The sequence below is a fragment of the Helianthus annuus genome, chromosome 17 (genome assembly GCF_002127325.2).
Source record: "Helianthus annuus cultivar XRQ/B chromosome 17, HanXRQr2.0-SUNRISE, whole genome shotgun sequence".
Classification (NCBI taxonomy): domain Eukaryota; kingdom Viridiplantae; phylum Streptophyta; class Magnoliopsida; order Asterales; family Asteraceae; genus Helianthus; species Helianthus annuus.
This window is the reverse complement of record NC_035449.2, coordinates 31,581,782-31,604,502: the sequence shown is the minus strand read 5'-3', so window position 1 is coordinate 31,604,502 and position 22,721 is coordinate 31,581,782. Positions and strand designations below refer to the sequence as shown.

The 22,721-nt window shown below is 38.1% G+C and overlaps 1 protein-coding gene across 1 annotated transcript; it reads right to left on the bottom strand.

Annotated features, from left to right (window-relative positions):
- Window positions 1–1,513: 1,513 nt before the first annotated feature.
- LOC110876072 (glutathione S-transferase T3-like) lies at window positions 1,514–2,377 on the bottom strand. The gene is made up of 2 exons (XM_022124252.1): window positions 2,113–2,377; window positions 1,514–1,959 (listed from the first exon to the last, which is right to left on the bottom strand). The coding sequence occupies exons 1-2, from the start codon at window positions 2,375–2,377 to the stop codon at window positions 1,514–1,516; spliced, it is 711 nt and encodes a 236-aa protein (XP_021979944.1).
- Window positions 2,378–22,721: the final 20,344 nt, after the last annotated feature.

Here is a 22,721-nt window from a genome sequence, read left to right as displayed (position 1 = left end):
ATTGATTTTCTTAGAGGTGTGATTATTTTTTTTATAATAAAAAAAATTAGTATGCATCTATAATATTTAGACATAAATAAACGAGTTAAATGTTATTTTAGTCTTTGTGATTTTGCCAGTTTAGTCCAAATGTTTTACTTATCACCTTTGGGTCCAAAAAGGTTTCACCGTTGCCATTTTAATCCACTAATCCACTGGGTTAACTTCATCAATTATTTCTGTAAACAAGAAGGGCAATTCAGTCATTTTATATGGTTGAATTGCCCTTCTAGCTAACAGGGTTACATATAAAATGATCGAGTTGTCCTTCTCCTTAACAGAAAAAATGTATTAAGTTAACACAGTGGACTAAAATGGCAACGGTGAAACCTTTCTGGACCCACATGCAAAAAATAAAAATTTTGAACTAAACTGACAAAATGACTCTAATCACAGGGACTAAAATGACATTTAACTCTAAATAAACACAGATGACTTTCCCATTAACACAGATGAATTGCCAATAACCTCTAGATGAAGTGGTGGAAGACATTCATTTCTTTTGGGAGATGCAGGTTCAACTCCCATTTAGTGCAAAGTGAGGCACTGGTGGACAATGATAGGAGACCCAAGGAAACTTCGGTTCGATCCTTGAGCGAAACGGGTTTTACCGGTAATTTCACCGTCGTGCCTACGGGCGATGAGTTACCGGGTTTTCCTCGTAATTGGCGGTGGACTCGGGTTACTCTCGGAGTACTCCATTTGGTCCAGTAGGTACCCCGAAAGTACTCGGGATTGATTCTGTTGGCCGTTAAAAAATTCACATATCAATTTCAACCACCCCTCTTCTTGATAGTCCTCACGAATGGCGCATCTCTCTCCTCCACGTAGACGCCATATGTGACGTTGCTCAATAGTTCGTTAGTTCGTTATGAATGCTCTTAAGACTAAAGGGTATGGAGAGCTCCATCCCCATGAGGATGGGCCGCCACATCACCATCCCATGGAGGATGGGCCTCCTTCACTTTTGAGGGGGGTGGAGGATGGGGCTACCCCACCTTATTATTTTATAATTTTGTAAGTTTTTTTTATTAACTTAATTAAAACTTTATAAAAATTAAAAAATACTACATAAAACAACATAAATAAATTCATTTAACATAAAAAAAGTACATTTCCTAAAAAAAAACATTTCCGGAAAAAAATTACATTTCCTAAAAATAAAAAAAACCTACGACGTCCATTTTTTCTTCACCACTTCCTTCATCCTCCGATACACCTCTCGTTCATCCTCCGGAACGGAGTCGAGATCCAACCTCATTATCCTAAAATCCTCCGCTCGAGCATAGTCGGCCGACACGTTTTTCTTGTGACTATATTTTCGGCCACAAAGTCTTTAAACGAACGGAATTCGGAAATTAACTCGTCCATTTTCGAAGACGCCTTCGATCCGCCACCTCCACCCGAGCCGCCCCCTCCACTCGAGCCGGCCCCTTTGCGCTTTCCGGCCGCCTCTTTTTTTTGCTTTGTCCCTTCATCCGGGACATTCGATCCCGTGAACGGGCTCCTCCTCATATTCCGGTTCGTCGTTTATGTCGATTTGACAACGAGCAGTGGAGCCTCCCGCACTATAACTTCCGGACTCGGAAGTTTTAGTCCGTTTGGCGGTTGCGACCTCATTTGGAATCGGCGCCCATTTAGGTTCTTTCTTTAAAATGTTCCATGCTCGGAGGTGCGGGAAAGACGGATTTTTTGTTTCCCATCTAGCCATCGTAAGGTTAAGAACGTCCTCGTCGCTACTCCCACTAGGACGATTGATGTAAAGTGGGTTATAAATCCCGATAAAATCATTCACGCACTTGTTCATTTTCCGCCACTTGCCCGATACGGATTCGAGATCACGGTAGGGGCCTTCCCCCATAAGGTTATTAAATCTATCCGTACATGCCGACCAAAAACCAGAACCCGTTTGATTGTTCCCTATAATTAAAAAAAATTGCATTAGTAAAACTAAAAATAATTCTTTTTAAATTTAAATTAAAAAAAATTTAACTTTCGTTCATACCGACAATCGGGCAAGTTGAGGCCTTAACATACGCTATTGCTAGCGCCTCCTACTCTACTTTTGTCCACGTTCTCGCCTTTGCTCTCGAACCGCTTTTTTTTTTGCGGTGTCGGATTGGGTTTCAACGGCCTTCCCCTTCCCCCTGTTTTTTTTTCGGTTGAGTTCTTTAGGTGGCGATTCGGGGACGACTTCATCATCATCATCGTCAAGTTGAATCGAGGGTTGCGGTTGCGAAGTTGGCGGTTGCGATTGGAATTGATCAAGTTGAACCGAGTTGCGTTGCATGAATTGTTGAAGTGCTTGGAATTGTTGCAATTGTTGAAGTTGGGACATTTGATTGAAGGCGTTAGGTGATTGTTGGTAACCCGAAAACGTAAATGGTGGAGACCCCTACGAAGGATCCATAGTCGGAGTGTAAGCGGGACTCGAAAAAAAGTTAGGATTGTTTGCGTTGGGATTGTTCGGATTGGCATTGTTCGGGTTGGGGTTGTTCGGGTTGAAGGAATTCATGATTGTATAAAAAATGAGAGTGTTTTTTAAAAAAATGGATGAGAGAATGAGAGAATAATGGAAGAAATGGATGAAAGTTGCATAAAAAATGGAAGTAAAATGATATATATTTAAAGTGGAAAGTGATTTTTTTTTTAATTCAAACTATCCGTTATTCAAACGATCTTTTTTTGAAAATAGGTCCGGCACAATCGTCTTGCTGCTGCTGTTGTTGCCGTTTTGAGATGGGGGGGGGGGGGTGTGGAGGACCGGCACCGGTTCTAGCCGGGCCTCAGCCGGCCCCCATACCCACTAGTCTAATGAATAACTCATTATTCTGACAACCGACACCTTCTTAAGAGCATTCAAGGACATAATTGACAAATGGCTCATAAATGATCACCTATCCTATACTTACTTCCTTCACCAACTTCCCCCTCGTCAACTTCAACCCCAACACCATTCCATAATATGGATATGTATGTATCAACGGAAATGAAACAAGATGCCCCATAAATTTCGGTACTAAAATCTTACTTGCAGAGCCGTCTTTGAAAACTCTCAAAAAAATTTAGGCATCGGGCGACGAAAAGAATTGGGCCCAAAATTATAGTTAAGGCTAAATGAATTACAAATATAAAAACTTAGTGATGAAGCAAAGACTTGAACTTGAGACCTATATATTATTTTGAGATGGTTTTTGCCACTACACCACCAATATTTTTTTTGCATAATTAATGGATGAATATACTAAATATATAATTTAATAAATATATACAAACTTATAAAGACTTTTCGGGCCCTTTGAAATTTTGGGCCTCGGGCGTCGGCACGGGTTTGCCGGGCCCAGAGCGGGCCCTGCTTACTTGTATATTCCATTACTAGGTTATAGACCCATGTATTATATGAGTTTGAGGATAGAAAATGAAAAACCTTTAAATGATCATGGAATTGATCAGGTTCTTTGAAAAAAAAATGTGCTTTCCATTTGTATAAATTTGAATGATTTTTTTTAAATAAATATGTTATTGTTGAGGTTGATTGCGTTTGAATGACATGACAATTATAAATTTTGAATTATTTTTTATATTTCATATTATTTCTTGTATCACACATAATAAATATTAATTTTGATATGAATACACATAACTCTAATATGAACTATACATACAAAATTAAAGAACATATAACATTACTCATTTTAAATGATGCGTTTACAAAGAAATAATTTTGTTTTTGAATACAAAAGAATTAGTATATTTTATTTCAAATTAATATTTTCTTATTTTAAAAAGTGTTATTAAAGTAGAAGATAAAATGGAATTAGTTCACCATTTAAGAGCATATATATATATTTTAAACATATATATATATATTGTTTATATATATATGTTTATCAATTGTGAAAATGATAATAACAAATTATAAACATGATGAGGTTTTAAATTTTTTGTTACGTCAAACAATGATGGGTGTATAAATGTTTGGTTATCCCATCTTCTTTTGATAAGTTTGTTTTTATTTATTAAAGTAAAAATATTTTATTAAAATATATATAAGTAGATAACTAATATTAATTTTTAAAAATTAAATCCATGTATATTAAATCAAATCCATTTAATATATATGTTTTGGCCAAAAATCACACAAGGATAATGCAACCAAATCTGATTTTGTGAGGTATGATGCTTGGTTAATTGTATCAACGACAAGTATATGAAATCAACGATGAACACCGAGATTTATACGAGGAAAAAGCCCTTGATCTTTAGAAGATCTCCGGCATAAAAAACCTCGGGTGATGGAAACTACCGATCACCAAATATATTGCAAAAACAATAGTGACCCTTGTACAAATTCGGAAGAAAACAAGCTCAATACAAGGAATTGCTAGTGTAAGTGTGTGTTTTTTGCTAAGTGTTTGCAGAGAATTCGAGTGTTGTGTGTTGTTTTCGTGGTGTGTACGACTTGTGCCTTCATTGAGCTCGTTTATCCCTTAAAATGATAAGAAAAATCAACTAACTAACTTCCCGAAAAAGGTGGAAGTCACCCATGACCACCACTAACGGTTATTTCTTCATTGACCACGTGCCTAAGAAGCATATTCCACGAGATTCCAGCAAAGAAGTAGTCCACTACGTCCATCATCTGCATTTACACATTAAAAACGTGACAATTGTAACAAAACATAAGTTCTGTTAAGGATCCTGGATCCTCAGACTCGTAATCCTCAGACTCGTGATCCTCAGACTCTGGATCCTCAGACTCTGGATCCTCAGACTCTCTGCATCAGCCATTAAGGATCCGTGATCCATGCCTAGTCTCAGGATAGATGATCCTTAGCACAAAATCCATGCCCTAACAATTGCCCCCAATATGGCAGTTGTGATAAGGATTCACAGCTGTCATATTTCCATTAGAAGCGGACTAGCCGTTGCTGCTGGTAACTAGTCGTCACTGATAAGACCTGCTATAATCATCATTGCAAAATATAGAGTTAGAGATAACTCCTCAAATGCCTTTACAGACAAGAAGATCCTTCTGTTTGTGGAGAATGAATCCTTCTTCACAGTTCGCTATTAACCTTCCTGCACTTTAATTTCTGCATAGACACTTTAACTGTTAGATAGCCCTGTCCGGCCTGGGTGGATGGTCCACGATTTTGCTGGTGAAATCCAGGCCAGATGATTTTAATACATAATTCAAGAAGGAAGTTTTCTTTCCCAATTTTAAGAAATATAATATCGTTAATTCGTTGCTTATATTTATTATATGATTGATAAATAAATAAGTAGATTTGTATTTTGTTACTGATATATAAATGAGTGATACGTAACATTCTTTGGAAGCCCGTATATTACAAAGATTAAATATCAAGAAAAGAAAAATATAAATTATAAACTTTTTGATTAATTATTACACGTGTATTACAAACCCGTGTATTACACGGGTTGACATTATTTGAAATCATTAATTAGTTAATTATTAAAAAAAGATAAATATCTTTAAGTAATTATCAGAAGTTATTTTTTTAGTTGTAATATATGACGAACCCATTGAACTGTATTACATATAATTACATATTTCAATTAAATATATCCATTGCTCATTGTGTTATATTGATAAGTTAATATTTGTGCGTAAATTTATCATCATCATCATCATCATACTAAATAAATCCCACCAATAGCAAAGCTAAGGTAGGGTATGAGGAGGGTCAGATGTAGACAATCTTACCTCTACCCCGTAGGAATAGAGAGGCTGCTTCCAGTGAGACTCCTGGCTCGATAGTTGTCACAACCCCGGACCCCACCCTGGGAGTGGGAGTCGTGAACCAGTTAAGTGGTACCAGTGTTTTTTAAATACGCAGCGGAAATTTTTTTCATCAGGATCGTAGTTAGGAAATAATTTCAGAGTTTATAAAAACACCAACTTTTAATATTAAATAAGCGGGCTAAAACCCATATTCAATTCAAATGTTTTATAGGGATAAACCCATATAAATAAAACATAAATTATTCTTTTATTTCAGTATGTATAACCACTTTATTTAAGCCTTAAGTGCTTCATTGCTGGCTTCTATTTTATTTACAACAAATTACCTGAAACGCGTTTTGAAAACATTTTTCCAGCAAGAAATACTGGCGAGTTCGTTCCATTTTTATAAAAATGTATTGTTATACTTTACAGCTTCAAGGGTTTTACATTTTTTTATATTTACCCAAAAACTCAATCAGTATTTTTCACATGGTGGCAGTTCCGATGTGACGGTGGTCATATCACTCATTGGCTTACTTTTGTCCGATAGTGAAGTTTATCAATTAATATATATATATATATATATATATAGGTAGATATATATAGGTAAAGTGTAGGATACAAATTCCCTAATCGTACATTACATACGCGACAGTAGTGGCCGTACACGTGTCCTGATTCGTTTTTCTTTGATAAGGTTAAATCAGACATTTAATTCAATCATCTGAGGGCAAATTCGTCTCTTCATTCAATCAGCGAGAAGTTCGTTACACTAATATCCCAGTAATTATCATTCGAATCAGTTTCAAATTTTTCATAATTCTCAAATTGCAGTTTTCGTTCTTCTGCGTTAGGGTTTCATTCAATTGTTTTTGTTCGATGGATCCACAGAGCAGCACTGCACGAACATATGTTGATTTTGAAGAAACTCGACCGATCGGTGATCATGCTCAATTATCTGCATATCAGAGAGTTTCGATTGAAGATGTTTTAAATCCGCAATCTGCAAATCCAAATCCAAATCCAAATGCAAGTACAGGTGCTGTAAACGAAGAGACGAATGGTAATTATGTTAATGCTGATCTTTAAATTGTTCGTATAATTGTTTTTGTTTAATCGTAGCAATGATTTTGCATTGTTGTAGCTGTTTTTGCAGTTTAATTGTTGAGTATATTTTGATTTGAAAGCATCATGTACAAGTTCGCATGTTATGAGTTTTTCAATTCGCATGTGATGTTTATTCTGTTACGGATTTTCGCATGTTTTGATATAACAAATCGCATGTGTAAAACATATTTATCAAAATCATCATTTTCGCATGTTATGGCTCCTTTCATTTCGCATGTGTTGTTGTTCTTACGTTGAAATTATGTTGTTATTAATATATCGCATGTAAGGAGTATGATAATTCGCATGTGTTTTGTTTTTTGTTTTTTTTATCTGATTTATGTAGATGACAAGATTTACACTCCGGAGGTTCAAGCATCAGCTACACCTGTGGTTGGAATGCAATTTACCTCTATTGAACAAGCATATGCGTTTTACAAATCATATACTAAGTTAGCTGGTTTTTCTACTCGGAAGGGTGGTGAAGTACACAGTGGTGGTATAACCAAAACTAAGTATTTTGTTTGTTCTACAGAGGGTCATAAGGCAGTGTGTATTAAAGATCGTTATTCGAAGTCAAAAAAGCCATATAAATCAAGGAACATGGGTACCATTAGAACCGGATGCAAAGCTCATCTTATGATTTGCACGGTGGATGGTAGATTATATACAGGTAAAGAGATTTGTTGATGGACACAATCACAAGTTTGTATGTCCACATGATATTCATATGCTTCCAGCTTACAGACAATTGTCAGATGCCCAGGAGGAGATGGTATGGGAACTAGGCACTTTAAACCTTGGTCATGTCAAAGCTTTCCATATAATGAGGAAACGTTATGGTGATTTCGAGAACGTTGGTGCCACGGTTGATGATTGCAAAAATTTTAGGAATCGAATTAACAGCTATATAGGAGAATATGATGCTGACATGGTGATTAATAGGATGACCGACAAAAAACAGTATTTAGCTGATTATTCGTTTGAATATTCTGTTGATGATGACAAACGGTTAACTGGTTTGTTTTGGGCTGATGGGTTATGCAAGCTTAACTTTATGGAGTTTGGGGATGTGATATCGTTCGATGCAACTTTCAAGACAAACAGGTAAGTGTTTCAAGACAAACATGTTTTTTTTATTTTCGCATGTTATATGATTTCCTAAACTTGCAATATCGCATGTGTAGACATTGAAGAGTTGGTGTTGAATATATCGCATGTTATACTGTATATTTTCGCATATGTTATCTGTCTATTTAGCATGTTTCAGTGTATATTTCGCATGTGTTTGTTCAGGTACAAGATGGTGTTTGTTCCTTTCACTGGCATTGATAACCACTGTAGAAATGTAACCCTTGGATCTGGGTTGTTGGCATCGGAGAGCATTGAATCCTACAAATGGCTTATGAATTCATTCGTAAAGTCATTTGGTCGGCAGCCAAAGGTTGTAGTGACGGACCAAGACCCTGCTATGAAACAGGCTATCGAGGACGTTTTTTCTACCAGCAGACACCGATTGTGCATGTGGCACATAATGAAAAAAGTGGCAGATAAGGTATAGGATTCTATATTGTCTTTTGTTAGTGTTTTTTAATAATATAGATTTTGTTATAGGCGCTTATAGAAAGCATTTATCGGTATAGGTGGGACATGAGTTGTGCAATAATGTTGAGTTTAAAAGGAGGATGTGCGACATTGTATGGACTGATTCCATTGAGCCTGAAGAATTCGAGAGACAGTGGAAGTTGGTGATGATTGAGTTCGGTCTCACTGAAAATAAATGGATTGATGATATGTTTTCGATGAGATACATGTGGATTCCGGCTTTTTACCGGCATGAGCCCATGTCTGGTCTCATGCGAACAACTTCGAGATCAGAGAGCGAGAATCATTTTTTTTGCCAGGTGTCAAATTCACAACTCACTCTTGTAGAGTTTATGAATCATTTTGACGGTGCAATGGATGTCCAAAGGTTCAATCATAGTAAGAATGATCATATTTCAAAATATACTGAGTCTGCTGATTGGAGCGAAACTACTTTGGAAAAAGATGCTGCTAAGATATACACCAGGTCTATATTCTTTGATCAGCAAGTAGAGATCTATGGAACAATTTCCGAATGTCTGCCGATGGACACCAAAATCGAGGGTCCACAGATCAGGATATTGTTGAAAGACTTTAAAGCACATGGAGATGGTTTATTAGAGGTATTATAGCATATATTTTTCAAACATGCGATTTTCAAAACCTATATGCGAATTTCATTTTTAGAACATTATTTTTTAATATGCGATTTTGATGTACGCATGCGATTTTAAATTTATACAATTAAATGATTTTTAGACATGCGAAATTGTTAATTTACACATGCGATTTTAATTTTTAATATATATTTTTTGTTTTGGTTTTCTTAGGTGTGGTTCAAGAATCTTGAAAATGATGTAACTGCACAGTGTAGCTGTTTGCGTTTTGAGCAGTATTGGCTGCTATGTAAATACATCTATTTTCTTTTCAAGATGTTTGGTGTTAAAGAAATACCAAACAAATATGTTATGAAGAGATGGACAAAGGATGTGGTGACGAATGAATTAGATGTGAAGTACAATTTAAATATGGGTGGCAAGGATGTGCAACACAAGGCTAAACGGATTGCTCGTGAAATCATCCACACAGGGGAGTATTTGGTTAGCAATTTGATATCCGACCTTGATCAACTTGTTTTAGTGAGGGATCAAATGATGCAGCTTAAAGAGAGAGTTGATCAGAGTTGTATAACCAAGCAACTTGATCCAAAATATGACCGATTTTCAAAGTTGATTGGTTACCAACAACCAGTAACTAATGCACCTCCTACTGTCCTTGTGCCGGCTGGTATAAGAAACAAAGGTCGTGGCTCACTTAAAAGGATTAAATCCAAGAAGGAACAAATGATCAGCCGCAAAGGAAAAAGGTCAAGGACATGTAGTGTATGCAATGTAAAAGGCCATGATATTCGGACTTGCGAGATACTGAAAGGCAAACAACAAGGCAAACAACAAAAGAAGAAATTGAAGGGCGTCCAGATTGAAAAAGGTACCAGAGACGAAGATGACGATGAAGAGGAAGATGAGTTTGAAGATTACAATGGTAGTAGTGATGATGGATCTAAAGAAGAAGATCAGTGGGAGGAGGTTTCAGAAGATGATGAGGAAGATTAATTTTTTTTAAATGTAAATGCGAATTTACACTAAACACATGCGATTTTATATTCATCTGTTTATATATTTTTTCATGCGATTTTAGTATATAAACATGCGATTTTATATGCATCATTTTATAATTAGTCTTACATGCGATTTCACTTTTAGTACATGCGATTTTGAGTTTTCTTGTTTTTTTTGTGTGACAAAGATGTCTAAATCATTCATGCGATTTTATATTATAACCAAGTATAAGATTTGTTCAAAACATGTACCCATAATATAAAATAATTGCTATTGTTTAACACAGTTACAACCATAAAACGATTAAACAGAAATTTAGTTACTTGAAGCAAAGATTTTGTCACGTTCAGCAGAGCTGAACTCCATCTTCTCCTTCACAGTGTTTAGAGCATCTTTCAGGAAAGAGAAGGCTAAGTCATCAGCTCGAGATTGCTGCTTTATGTGATTCAAAGCTGCGTCTCTGAAGCTTGATGGTGGTTCTTCAACTAGTCTCTCCCTCATCTCTTGATTTTTCTTGATTTCTTCAAGAATTTTCCCCTGCACATCAAGAATCAAATGAGAAGAGGTGACATCAGTGCTTATTTCTGTCAACGTGCGAGTTGACAATAGCTCTTTTATTGTAATGTTTTTTAATTTTTCTGAATCTTCAGATGCCATTTTTTGTGGGTTTTCTGTGTGTGTTTTTTGTGTTCTATGTCTTAATATGGAAGGTAGTTACTTGGGTATTTTATATTAAATAGTAAATTTATTATGTAGGTAGGGTGGTAAGTTTCAGTAGTATTTATTGTAAAATTGATCATTACATGTCAAATTACAGTCACATCGGTAATAAATTAAGTTTTTTATATAAAATAGTTAATTTTTTTTGTTTTAGTTATTAATTTGAAAGTATTATCAGCATTTTATTCAAAATCGCTTTTGATTCGAAAACGAATTCGCAAACTTTAAGAAATCTCAAAGATAATTACCTTTTTTGAAATCGCATGTGTAAAGGAATGAATTCGCAAACTTTAAGCAATTTCAAAGATTATTAACTTTTTTTTTAAATCGCATGTGTAAAAGCATGAATTCGCACATCATAAGTCATCTTAAACATATTATTTTTTTTGTAATCGCATGTTATGTTATATAATTTCGCAAACTTTACAAAAAAACACTACATTTCTTTTTGTCTCAAATGTTTTTCGCATGTTTGATAAGTATTTCGCATCTTTTATTTGATTTTCATTATGCATCATCTTCTTCGATAGACTGTCTATCGATTTGTTTCAGTTCTGAACTTCCAAATTCAGCAGAAGTTCAATTCGCAGATGGAGTTGGTGAATAAGAATCTACCGATTTTTGATTACTTGTTGGATTTTCAAATACGATTTTGAATAAGAATCTTACGGTATGATTTTGAGGTTTTGTTTGCTGATTATCAGGGGTTTTTGATTTTGTAATGGACGATTTTAACCTTGGCGGTTTCATATATATATTTTAATTTGATTAATTTAATTGTTAAGCACAGGGTTTAATTGAGATGATCTGACGGTTGTGGTTATAGCGTACGTAATGTACGATTAGGCATATTGTATGATAACCGGCCTCTATATATATATATATATATATATATATATATATATATATATATAGAGTTAAATGCCATTTTAGTCCTTGTGGTTTGGGTCATTTTGCCAGTTTAGTCCAAAGGTTTCATTTTTAACCTGTGGGTCCAAAAAGGTTTCACAGTTGCCATTTTAGTCCACTGGGTTAACTTTATCCATTTTTTCTGTTAACGAGAAGGCCAATTCGGTAATTTTGTATGTAATTCTTTTAACTAAAAGGGCAATTCAACCATATAAAATAACCGAATTGGTCTTCTCGTTAACAGAAAAAATGGGTGGAGTTAACCCAGTGGACTAAAATGGCAACGGTGAAACCTTTTTGGACCCACAGGTTAAAAATGAAACATTTGGACTAAACTGGCAAAATGGCCCAAACCATAGGGACTAAAATGGTATTTAACTCTCTCTATATATATATATATATATATATATATATATATATATATATATAATATCTTACTATTATTCAAAGTTATTTGTCACTAGGCGATTCCCGTGACGGTGGTCATATCACTGTTGATCATTCTTTCAACAAGTGACTGTGGTTGTATCACTGTTGATCGTTCTTTCAATTAGTGATTGTGGTCATATCACTGTTGATCATTCTTTCAACTAGTGACTGTGGTCATAACACTGTTGATCATTCTTTCAACTAGTTACTATTGTAACCCCCAGTGTTTCGGAAGTCAAAGTCAAAGTCAAGATTGAAGTCAAAGTAGGAAAAGATTGCTAATTGCAATCTGTGTCTCCTTGCTCAATTTCTGTTTTGACTTCTTTGACTTGTAGATAGTCTATTTATGTTTACGTTAGTTGTATTATGTGGAGTAATTAATTATAGTCGCAGTAATCGACAAAATATTATCGCTACGAATCGCTTTACGACTGTGAATAATAGGAAGTAACAATGCGATAAAGTCAATTAAAAGCTAATCGAACTAATCTAATCAACATCGCGCTCGCAACTCGAAATAGGCACTTTGGTAACTGTTATACGTGTGTGTGTGCCTTATGTGTTACTTGTGCATGATTATTTACGTTGTTATGTGTGGTAATCAATCGAATCGCAATCAAACTCAATCGCAATCAAGTCGCAAATGCAAAACGAATACGAAATAAGGTTGATTGTATGTTGATATAGTATGATAATTAATGGAGAAGAGATAGCGCGAGATATGAGTAGTTGGGACTAAAAGTAATTTGATTAGAAAACTCTATCGCATCGCAACGCTCGCAATCGAAATCGAAATAGCAAAACTCGTCGCACCGAACACTCGAAACAGGCGACCGATCGATCAGGCAACCAGCCGATCGACCAGCCGTCCGATCGGACAGGCTGTCCGATCGAGCTGCCTAGCCGATCGGCCAGCCCTTTCCTCTTTTGGAACCCTATAAATACCCATGTCACTTTCATACTTTCTACTTTTGGCAACTCTTTGACCGAACAGCCCATGCTCCCCACCTTTTCTTCGATTTCTCTCAAATCCGGTAAGATCTCGTCCCAAATCTTGTACTTTCTTGATCTACACGCATTCCTACACCTTTCTATCTTTTGAATCTTAACTTTCAACCGTGAAATCACTAGATTTGAGGTGTTTTAGGATGACGTCATCACGTGTTCTTGAAGAACTTCATGTTTTGGCCTCAATCCACCAAGAACAACTTAGATCTAACCGATTTCCATATAAACAACAAAGATCTTTCATAGATCTAAACATATTTACGGTGAAAAAGGATTGAGAAAATGTTTCCAACCATCTTTCAACTCTTTTACACTCAATGCACTCAAAACCGATAAAATCGGAGCTTGTACCGACTTCCTACTCATTCTTGTGTTTGTGTTGGTCCAAGATCCGGATCCTATCGACGAGGGTTACCGATTACGGGTTAAACTTGGAACACCGTCTTGAACAGTTAACTGACCGGATTTGGGTGATTCCTGTCCGATCAGGGATACCAAGTAATGACGAGGTTTCTGTTGCTTAACACGTTATTAAAAACATCTCGATAAAACGACAAACAATCAAAACAACCAAGTGGGAGACGAACAGGATGACCAGGACGAGGTGCTGTCCGATCGGACTGCTGTCCGAACGGACAGCCACCCGAACAGTTGGTCAGCCGAACGGCTCACACCTTGGGTCCCACACTTAACCAACTTATCTGGAGTTTGAGTATTGAACGAATTGCTAACCGATCGGACGACCATCTGATCGGATTACCCTTCGGATCATGAGATACTTGGGCTTTAACACTTAATCGATTTTTCAAACATGTTCAATGCACCAAGGTTGCCACCCGACCGGACTGCTGTCCGATTGAGTGACATCCTACTGAGAACTTGTTCTCATTGAAGTGCCAGCCGAACGGGCTGCTGACCGATCGAACGACCGTCCGATCGACCGGCCTGAAAGGTAGAGATACTTCAATATTTTCAAATGCTACAACAAAAACTTCAAAAGTCAAGTCATCATACACATTCTTCTCAAAGGAAGAAACAATTCACTCGAATGGCCATCCGATCGGACAGCCGTCCGAACGGATTGTCACCCGCACGATCAGCTGTCCGATTGGACTGCCGTCCGATCGACCAGCTGTTCGACCCACAAACACTTGTTTCCGTTTTACGCGTCACTTATCGTTATTCTATCGAACTATTCAGGCTAACCTTACTCTTAAGCGCTCCCTTCAATCCATCAACCGCTGTGAGTATACTCGATCCCCTTTTGCTTTACGCACTTTTGGGTGTTACATACGTTACTTATACAAAATCACAATCGAACGCACTACGCAACACTTTAAACGCTAACCGTTACCACATGTTTTACGTGACTTAATGAATGCTTGTTTGTTATGTTTACACATGGAATGTTGTCTACCTGGCTTAACGACGATAGTACTATAGTTTGGACTCAGCACCCGTTCACTCGGGGGTTGTTAAGGACAATTACTTGCATGGATTACTGTGGTGATCATGTATTGCGAACTGCCTTGGGCAGTCAACCCACAGTCATTGGTATCGATAGGTTCATGTCGATAACTAACATTCTTCGTTTTCCTCTATGTACGTGCTGGACATGCGTAAACTATTGTAGGATCGCGTACTGACCCAAACGAGTCAATCGGAAGAGCACTAATCCGTTTCAGATGCGGAAAATAAGAAACGGACGTGAAAAACAGCTTGATTCACTTAAATCTGCCTTGTATTGATGATTTCACACTGATTACAGTCAAGCGGCACTTCGGCAGCAGTTCGGTACCGGAAACAAGAGCGTTCTCTCTGATTTCGCTCGTAGTGACCTATATATAGTAGCCTAATTCCGCTCGTAATGACACAGAAGCAGTTGGAGCGGAATCATGATCTTGTGATTCCGCTCGAAACCGTCCACATGACATTTGGAGCGGAATTAACCTCTAGGAGCGGAATCAGCCTTTAGAGCGGAATCAGAACTTCAACACACTAACACAACCTATTTTCTCGTACAACACGCCCTGATCTAACATATCTAATACTAGACTCGATACAAGACGAAGTCGACAGATGTATGCACTAACAACTATTTCGAACTCTATATGCTATTATCAAACTTGTATACTCGCCTTTACACTATGTGTATTGACTTTATTTTAACGTATGTGACAGGTGTTTAGGATGCTTATCTGCTAGGAAAGCGAGGATAGAATAAGGTCCTAGAGGCCAATAAATAGTTGTCTGTACAATTTGAATCTGAGTTGTCGGAATAGAACTAATTGCCTAGATTTTGTCTGTAATAATTTATTTGCCTTTTGAGACATGGTATGGGACATGTTATTTTAAATTGATTGGTAATGATAATTGTTATGGAAACTTCTGGACAATCTGTTTCGCTCAGTGCCACGCCTCGATGTTTCCGCCATCGGTTGGGGTGTGACAACTATGGTCGTATCACTGTTGATCGTTCTTTCAACTAGTGATGCTTATCAAATAATGTATACCAAATCACACATATCGGGTTTTGAAATAATGTATACCCAATGTATATCTTAGTACATTAAAAGTTAAATATATAATTGACATATATCGTTTAATTTTATTATGATATACATTAAGGTTTATATATTATACATATTAGGTTTATAATATACTATTTTAAATATTAAATATAATATTTAAAATCTCACGATGTATATCTTAGTATATTAAAAGTTAAATATATAATTGACATATATCGTTTAATTTTATTATGATATACATTAAGGTTTATAGTATATAATATATTACGTTAAATATTAAATATAATATTTAAAATCTCACGATGTATATCTTAGTATACATTTATTAAATACACTATAATGTCATTAAATTTTATTATGAAAATAGTATATAAATATACAATTGTATTAGTGACAATTACCTATAATGTATATCAAATAATGTATAGCAAATAGGGTTTTGAAAGCATTCTCACATATTGACAGTAATTTCGGAATATAAAAACTTAATTACTGTAATTATAACCGAAAACATTTAGGGTTTTGCAAAGCATTTTAAATAAAATGGTTCACAATATTATGAGAAAAAAAAAAGAATGACTCACTTTGTAACCTTTAGGGTTTAAGTAAAAGTCTCCTGGTATAATCTTGGGTATAACTCCTGAGCTTTTTAATAAAATATACAATGCACTCGTGTTAGTGTAATAACCTAATTCAACTTTATCAATACATCATGAGATCAGAACCCCAACGTAGTTTACAAAGCATAACCTTTATCAGACAGCGCCTTGACATACGTTGATGGGTTCAAGATCGATCGGACATGGTATCGAATCAGTGATCAGGGGTTAAAACACTTAAAATAGGGCAACGCTTCATAGTATTAGGGGTGAATTACTAAAGAAAAAAATAGATTATAGAAGAGCAGAGAGGGAGGGCGAGACAAAGAAGGGAAAATGAGCAATTTTTTCTTGTAGTGTTCTGTCTTATTTGTACTTGAATTGTGAACTTGGGCGTCACGAAATTGGGTCTGATCATGACACGTACACACCATATTTAAAATTGTAAGTTTAGCTTATATAATTATTTTATTATTATAATTAATTCAGATGCTTCACTCATTTATCGCTTATAATTTCTAAAATATGACGTTTTATAAAAGGATGAATATGTCATTAGAACGAGAATATTTTTATCTATATTTTGACCTAAGTTTCATTAAAAACGGAGTAAGGTCAATTATAATGTACTTTTATTATTATAATTATTAAACGGTTCCTATGTGTAACAACCCGCACATTTGTGCGTTGTTACTACTCGATGTACTCGTTACTCCTAGCACCAGAGATTCGGATCATAATGTACCTATACCAGTTACATCGCTATATCGCAATATTTTCGCATATTATCGCATATTCTATCACTATCACACCACATTGCGCTTGCTGACAACCATGGAGTCAAGTGAGTACCAATTCTACCCTCCTTGATAGCCGTGATGTGTCGTAGTGCAACTCATTACTTAAAATACATTTAACGTTCACGATGACATTGAGAGAGGATCTATTCTACCCTCCTCGATGACCGTGAAGCGTCGCAAGAAATCGAATATTCGAAACGAAACCCAGTTATTGTATCGCAACTTTGGCTAATTAAATATGTAATATGAATACGTATATTAGGCCCTTATACATAATAAATACATATATATATATATATCTATACGAAACGGTGTAACTAAACTATCGCAACGCTTAACGATCGAAACGGAACGCCAAAACTCTGCTTACCGGAGGCATCTGATCGAATGGCACTTCGATCGGATGTCCATCCGATCGGACAGCCCTCCGATCAGACAGCCAGCCGATTAGACAGCCATCCGATCGGAAAGCCATCCGATCCAAAGCACCACTTCACCTCCCTTCTCCTCTTTGCCTATAAATACCCCTCAGTCACATCAAGAACACTTGATGTGACTGCTGCTGTTCGACCAGACGCTCCAACCCCCTTCATCTCTCGATTTCTCGTGATTCTTGTAAGTTTTCAACTCAAATCTTGTACTTCTTTGATCTACACGCACTCCTCCACCTTTCTATCTTTTAAATCTCAACTTTTAACCGTGAAATCAACGGATTTGAGGTGTTCTAGGGTGATGTCATCATGAAGTTTTTATGAACTTCAAGTGTTGGCCTCATTCCGCCAAAAACAACTCAGATTGGAAGGATTTCCACAAGAATAAACAACATTTTCACAACAGATCTACACATAATCATGAATAAAAGGATTGAAAGATGGTTTTCCAACTTTCTTTCAACTCTTTTACACTCAAAGCACTCAAGACCGGTAGAATCAGAGCTTATACCGACCTTCTGCTCATTTCTAGTGCCGTGTTGGTCCAAGATCTGATTTCTAACGAAGAGACGACCAATTTCGGGTTAAACATGGAAAAACCGTAAAAAACAGCCAGATCTGGTGGAACGGGGTGGTTCCCGGCCGTTAGAACAAGTTGGACTTGATGGAATTTCAGTTGTTTAGCACGTCACAGCAACGTCTCGACCAAAACCACCAAAAAACCTTCAAACCTTGTCAAATACAGCTGGACGGGCCAGCCGCTCGGACAGCCCAGCCGATCGGACAGGCCAGCCGATCAGACAGGCCAGCCGACCGGACAGGCCAGCCGACCGCACAGGCCAGCCGATCGGACAGGCCAGCCGATCGGGCAGCCCATCCGAACGGGCCGGCACTCGATCGGATTATCATTTGTTTTGTTCATCCCGCTATCATTTAACGCGCTATCAAGCGCCCATGCAATCAGTCTGTAATCAGGGTATTCTCAGACACTTTCCCGTCAATCCAACCAAGCTGTGGTAGCCTACCAAATACGCACTGTGAGTATACTTGAATCCTTTTTTATCGCTTTTTGGGTGTAACATACGTTCCTAGCAAATCAAACTTATCAAACGAAATCAATCAAATTATCACTTGCGAATAACTGTGATGCATAGGTATACGTGATGCTAGTTGCATATGTGCTAGGACTTATACTCGCGACGCCCCACCACGACTAGTATAGTACTATTGCGCCCGACGGGGTCTAGTTATGCCATCGAAGAATCGAGCATCGAGGACTTAGCTGGTAGTATCAGTTTTGTGAGTATATATGTCGTGTATTACGATTATGCATGTGGGAATTCCCAGCACTTTTTAATCTATTACGCTACTACATATCAAACCTGTATACTCACAAATACTTTTGTATTGACATTATTTTAACGTATGTTGCAGGTTTAGTCGCAGCCTACATCAAACCAAGCTAGGAGGTCTAGAAACTCACCTAAAATCTAGGTTGTCGAATTTGTGTTGTTCGAGAGGACAAGAAATCTGTGATAACTTATGTGATTGTAATGATTGTTAGTATGGGATAACAAATGTAATAAATACTGTCGCAATATAATTGTTATGGATTCTCTTGAGCAATCTGATTCGCCTAGTGCCGTGCCCCGATGATTCCGCCATTGGTTGGGGTGTGACAGATTGGTATCAGAGCCATAACTATAGGGAGTTAGGCAAGACTCGACCTAGGCCGGGTCGACGTCCTAGAAATTGACCTAGTCTATAGTCTAAGTACCCACAGGCCGACTCGTACTAACCCAGTAGGATTTGTATCGGGCCTACCTGATACTCTCGAACGAAATTGCTAAAACTACAACTTTGTGTGAACCCCGCGCACTACAGCTTCACACGAAGAAGCCTTTCCTAAGGCTGGAATACTACTTAGCCTTTCCTAAGTCTGACACAATACACATGATTTCGAAAGTACTCGCATATCACAACCGAGTGATCCAATTGAGACCAGGTGTGAAAACCAATAACTCTCGATAGGATTGCCGCTCAGCGCATTTTCTAGCACGAGGACCTGTCGTTGAGTTAGGAGTGACATCCATATCTCGACAAAGACCTCCATTTTGAAATTCTAGTGGAACTCTCGGATTTATTCGATGGGCACAACCACAATTAGGAACGAAGCTGTTAAGACAGGGGTGAAACCCGTACCTTAATAAGTCGTTCCACTCTCTAAAATGGTTTTCGAAAAGCTCACACCAAGGACTCGACCATAACAATGACTTGAGCCACGCGATGACTAAGAGGACGAATGCCAAGAGCTGCATCCCAGTGGAAGCATAAGTCTTCTAGGTCAACGCGCGTGCACGAACTTGTTAGATATAGTTGGGTTACCTTGGGAAGTCGACGCCTAAACACCCGAGGCACTCCGATTACTTTACTAAGCCTACGACTCGCCGGTTTTTACACCTTGATGAACTTAGTTATGCTTTATGTGTTGATTTTACGATTATCAATTTTCGATCTCTGTTTTACAAAACGCACAACTCGCACAACCATCGCAATCTAAAACGAATACTGAACGTTCGCAAATAAACTAATGTCTAATTGCCCGCTTTCTCTCGCTTTCCCTCCCTCACATCGCGTCCTCGCGTGTTCTACAACGATATATGTGCGTATAGGTGTAAACTACAACTATCTATATCTAAATACAAACAAATCATTGTGTGAGAACCTAGGAATCTCGTGTCTCCTATGTGGCTCCTGTGTGAAATCTATTTATATTGTACGTTACAAGTTTTGATCGCGCTCAATCACATCGCAAACTCAAAATCGTTATGATCGAATCTCATTCTAAATCTCTCTCTGTCTAGATGTCTTCTAACAACTCTACCTCGAGATGAACGGTTAGGAGAAGAGCCAAACGAAGCGCCGATAAGAGGATTGCCTCGCTTGTGACCAAGGAAGTGGTCAAGCTCATTCCTCAAATTGTCGCTCAAGTGCACTCTCTCAGCAACTCTCGAACCACGGAAGACGTCAAGACGGAAGCGCCGCAATCTACTTTTCTCTACAAACACTTCAAAGCCTGTGACCCGATGGAATTCACAGGTGAAGGAGGTGTGACCCAACTACTCAAGTAGTTCGATTCTATCGATGTTACCCTTCGTCAAAGTGGGTGTCCCGATAGCTTCCGTACTACGTGCGCTACTGGAGTATTTCAATCGCGAGCAATCGACTGGTGGACCGTCGAACGTAACAAACGTGGGATCTCCGCAGCTTATGCCCTCTCCTGGGATGAGCTGAAGGAACTCATGAAGAAAGAGTACTGTCCTCATCACGAAGTCCAGAAGTTAGAAAACGAATTTTGGGAAATCAAGCAAGTCAAAGGTGACAATGCTGGCTACACCGCAAGGTTCAAACAGCTTAGCATAATCTGCCCAAGCCAAGTCAACACTTCAGAAAAAGCCATTCCAAAGTACATCCATGGCTTGCCTGAGTGTGTGGGTGATTTTGTCGAAGCTGCAAGACCTGCTACCATCGAAGAAACCTACCGTTTGGCCGCAGAAATCAACGACAAACGAGTCTTGGACGGATTCTTCTTCAAGAAGCCTATCAAACAAGCTCATCAAGCAATCATCATCAACTCTTCTGACGATCCTTCCAGCGAATCTACCGATGATCCTTCTGACGATTCCTCCGACGATGCCCCCAGCGAATCATCAGACGAAACCACCGACGACACCGCATCATCTCAGGAAGCTCGGCCCAGTCGTAAACGGAAGACCATGAGTTCAAATTCTTCAACAACTGGGCTGTCACAACCAGAACCTCTCCGAGCAGCTCCAGTTCAACTGAAACGTGCTTACAATGGACCCCATCCCCTGTGTCACAAGTGTACGTATCATCACCCGCCAGAAGCTAACTGTCGCTATTGCGCAAATTGCAACTGGTATGGTCATCTTACGCAACACTGTCGCACGGGACCGCAACCTTGAGGAGTTTCAACAACCGCAGTCTCCGCAAAAGTACTCCACAACAACGTTATTTTGCTTCTAATGTTGTTGTAATAATACAACTTATCGCCGATAATCTCTTTTATGTGTGGAACTTGTTTCATCTATCGTCGTATGTGGATTCTATTTCTCTTATACTCGCGCACCATCTAAATGTTAGCACTATGTACTATATAATCTACTTTACCCCTATCATGCATTCTTGAGATGAGGTACGATAAACGTCCAAGAATCAAGTTAATCACGGGTGCACACGGGATTATTTTGGTTAGTGCACGAAGATCATAGTGAATTTCAATGATGCCTTTACGTTCAGGGCATGGTTAAGCGTGGTGGATACGCCGCTGGTACTTCCTATATATAAGCCTCTCGACCATGTCTGACGAAATGTGACACCTATTCACGGAACAGAGGCGCATGGTTGAAACATAGCGGTGTTTCGCTGTGCCAACCAAAGTTTTGTGAAGAAAGTGCCATGTGGAGTTGGAACGTAGACCTATTATACTATTGTGGTTATTTTTCGACACACTAAACTATACTTCGCAAGGCGTAACAATCTCAATCGCAAACCAAAGCGTGTACTCACAAGACTTTTCGTAAGTCGACACGCCCGCAATCGCATTATCGCTACAATCTATCTCGCAAATCGAAAACGTATATTGCGTGTCTCGCGCTATCGCTTATTGTGTGTTCTCAATCTCAAACGCTTATTACGTGGCTCGAAATCGCATATTGTGCGTATCTCGCAATCTCTATCGCTGTGTATCATTGCTGGGAATCGCGTATCATGAATCGCTTGACGAGTATCGTACATCACTTGTCGCTTCACGCCGTAACGCCTCTCGCACCTATCTCATCGCTTCGATATTCTCAACGCTTATTGCTATTTGTATTTTCTGTGTTATCTGCACTATATTAGCACTCACGACCTTGCTTCACGAGACGAAACTAATAGGGCTAAGACATAGTGGTGTTTTAGCCGTATTAGCAGACTTCCATGGAAAAAGGCCATGTGGGCTAGTGTTAGTTTAAAATTGTGGTGTTATTAAATCTAATCGAATCGCACTGACTTTCGCTTATCGCTCGACGATTGTCGCTATCAATTGACGCTATCGCTCATCGCTTTTCGCTTGTCGCTTATCGCTTTTCACTTATCGTCGCCGCTTTCGCTATTGGGTATGTTGTGCTA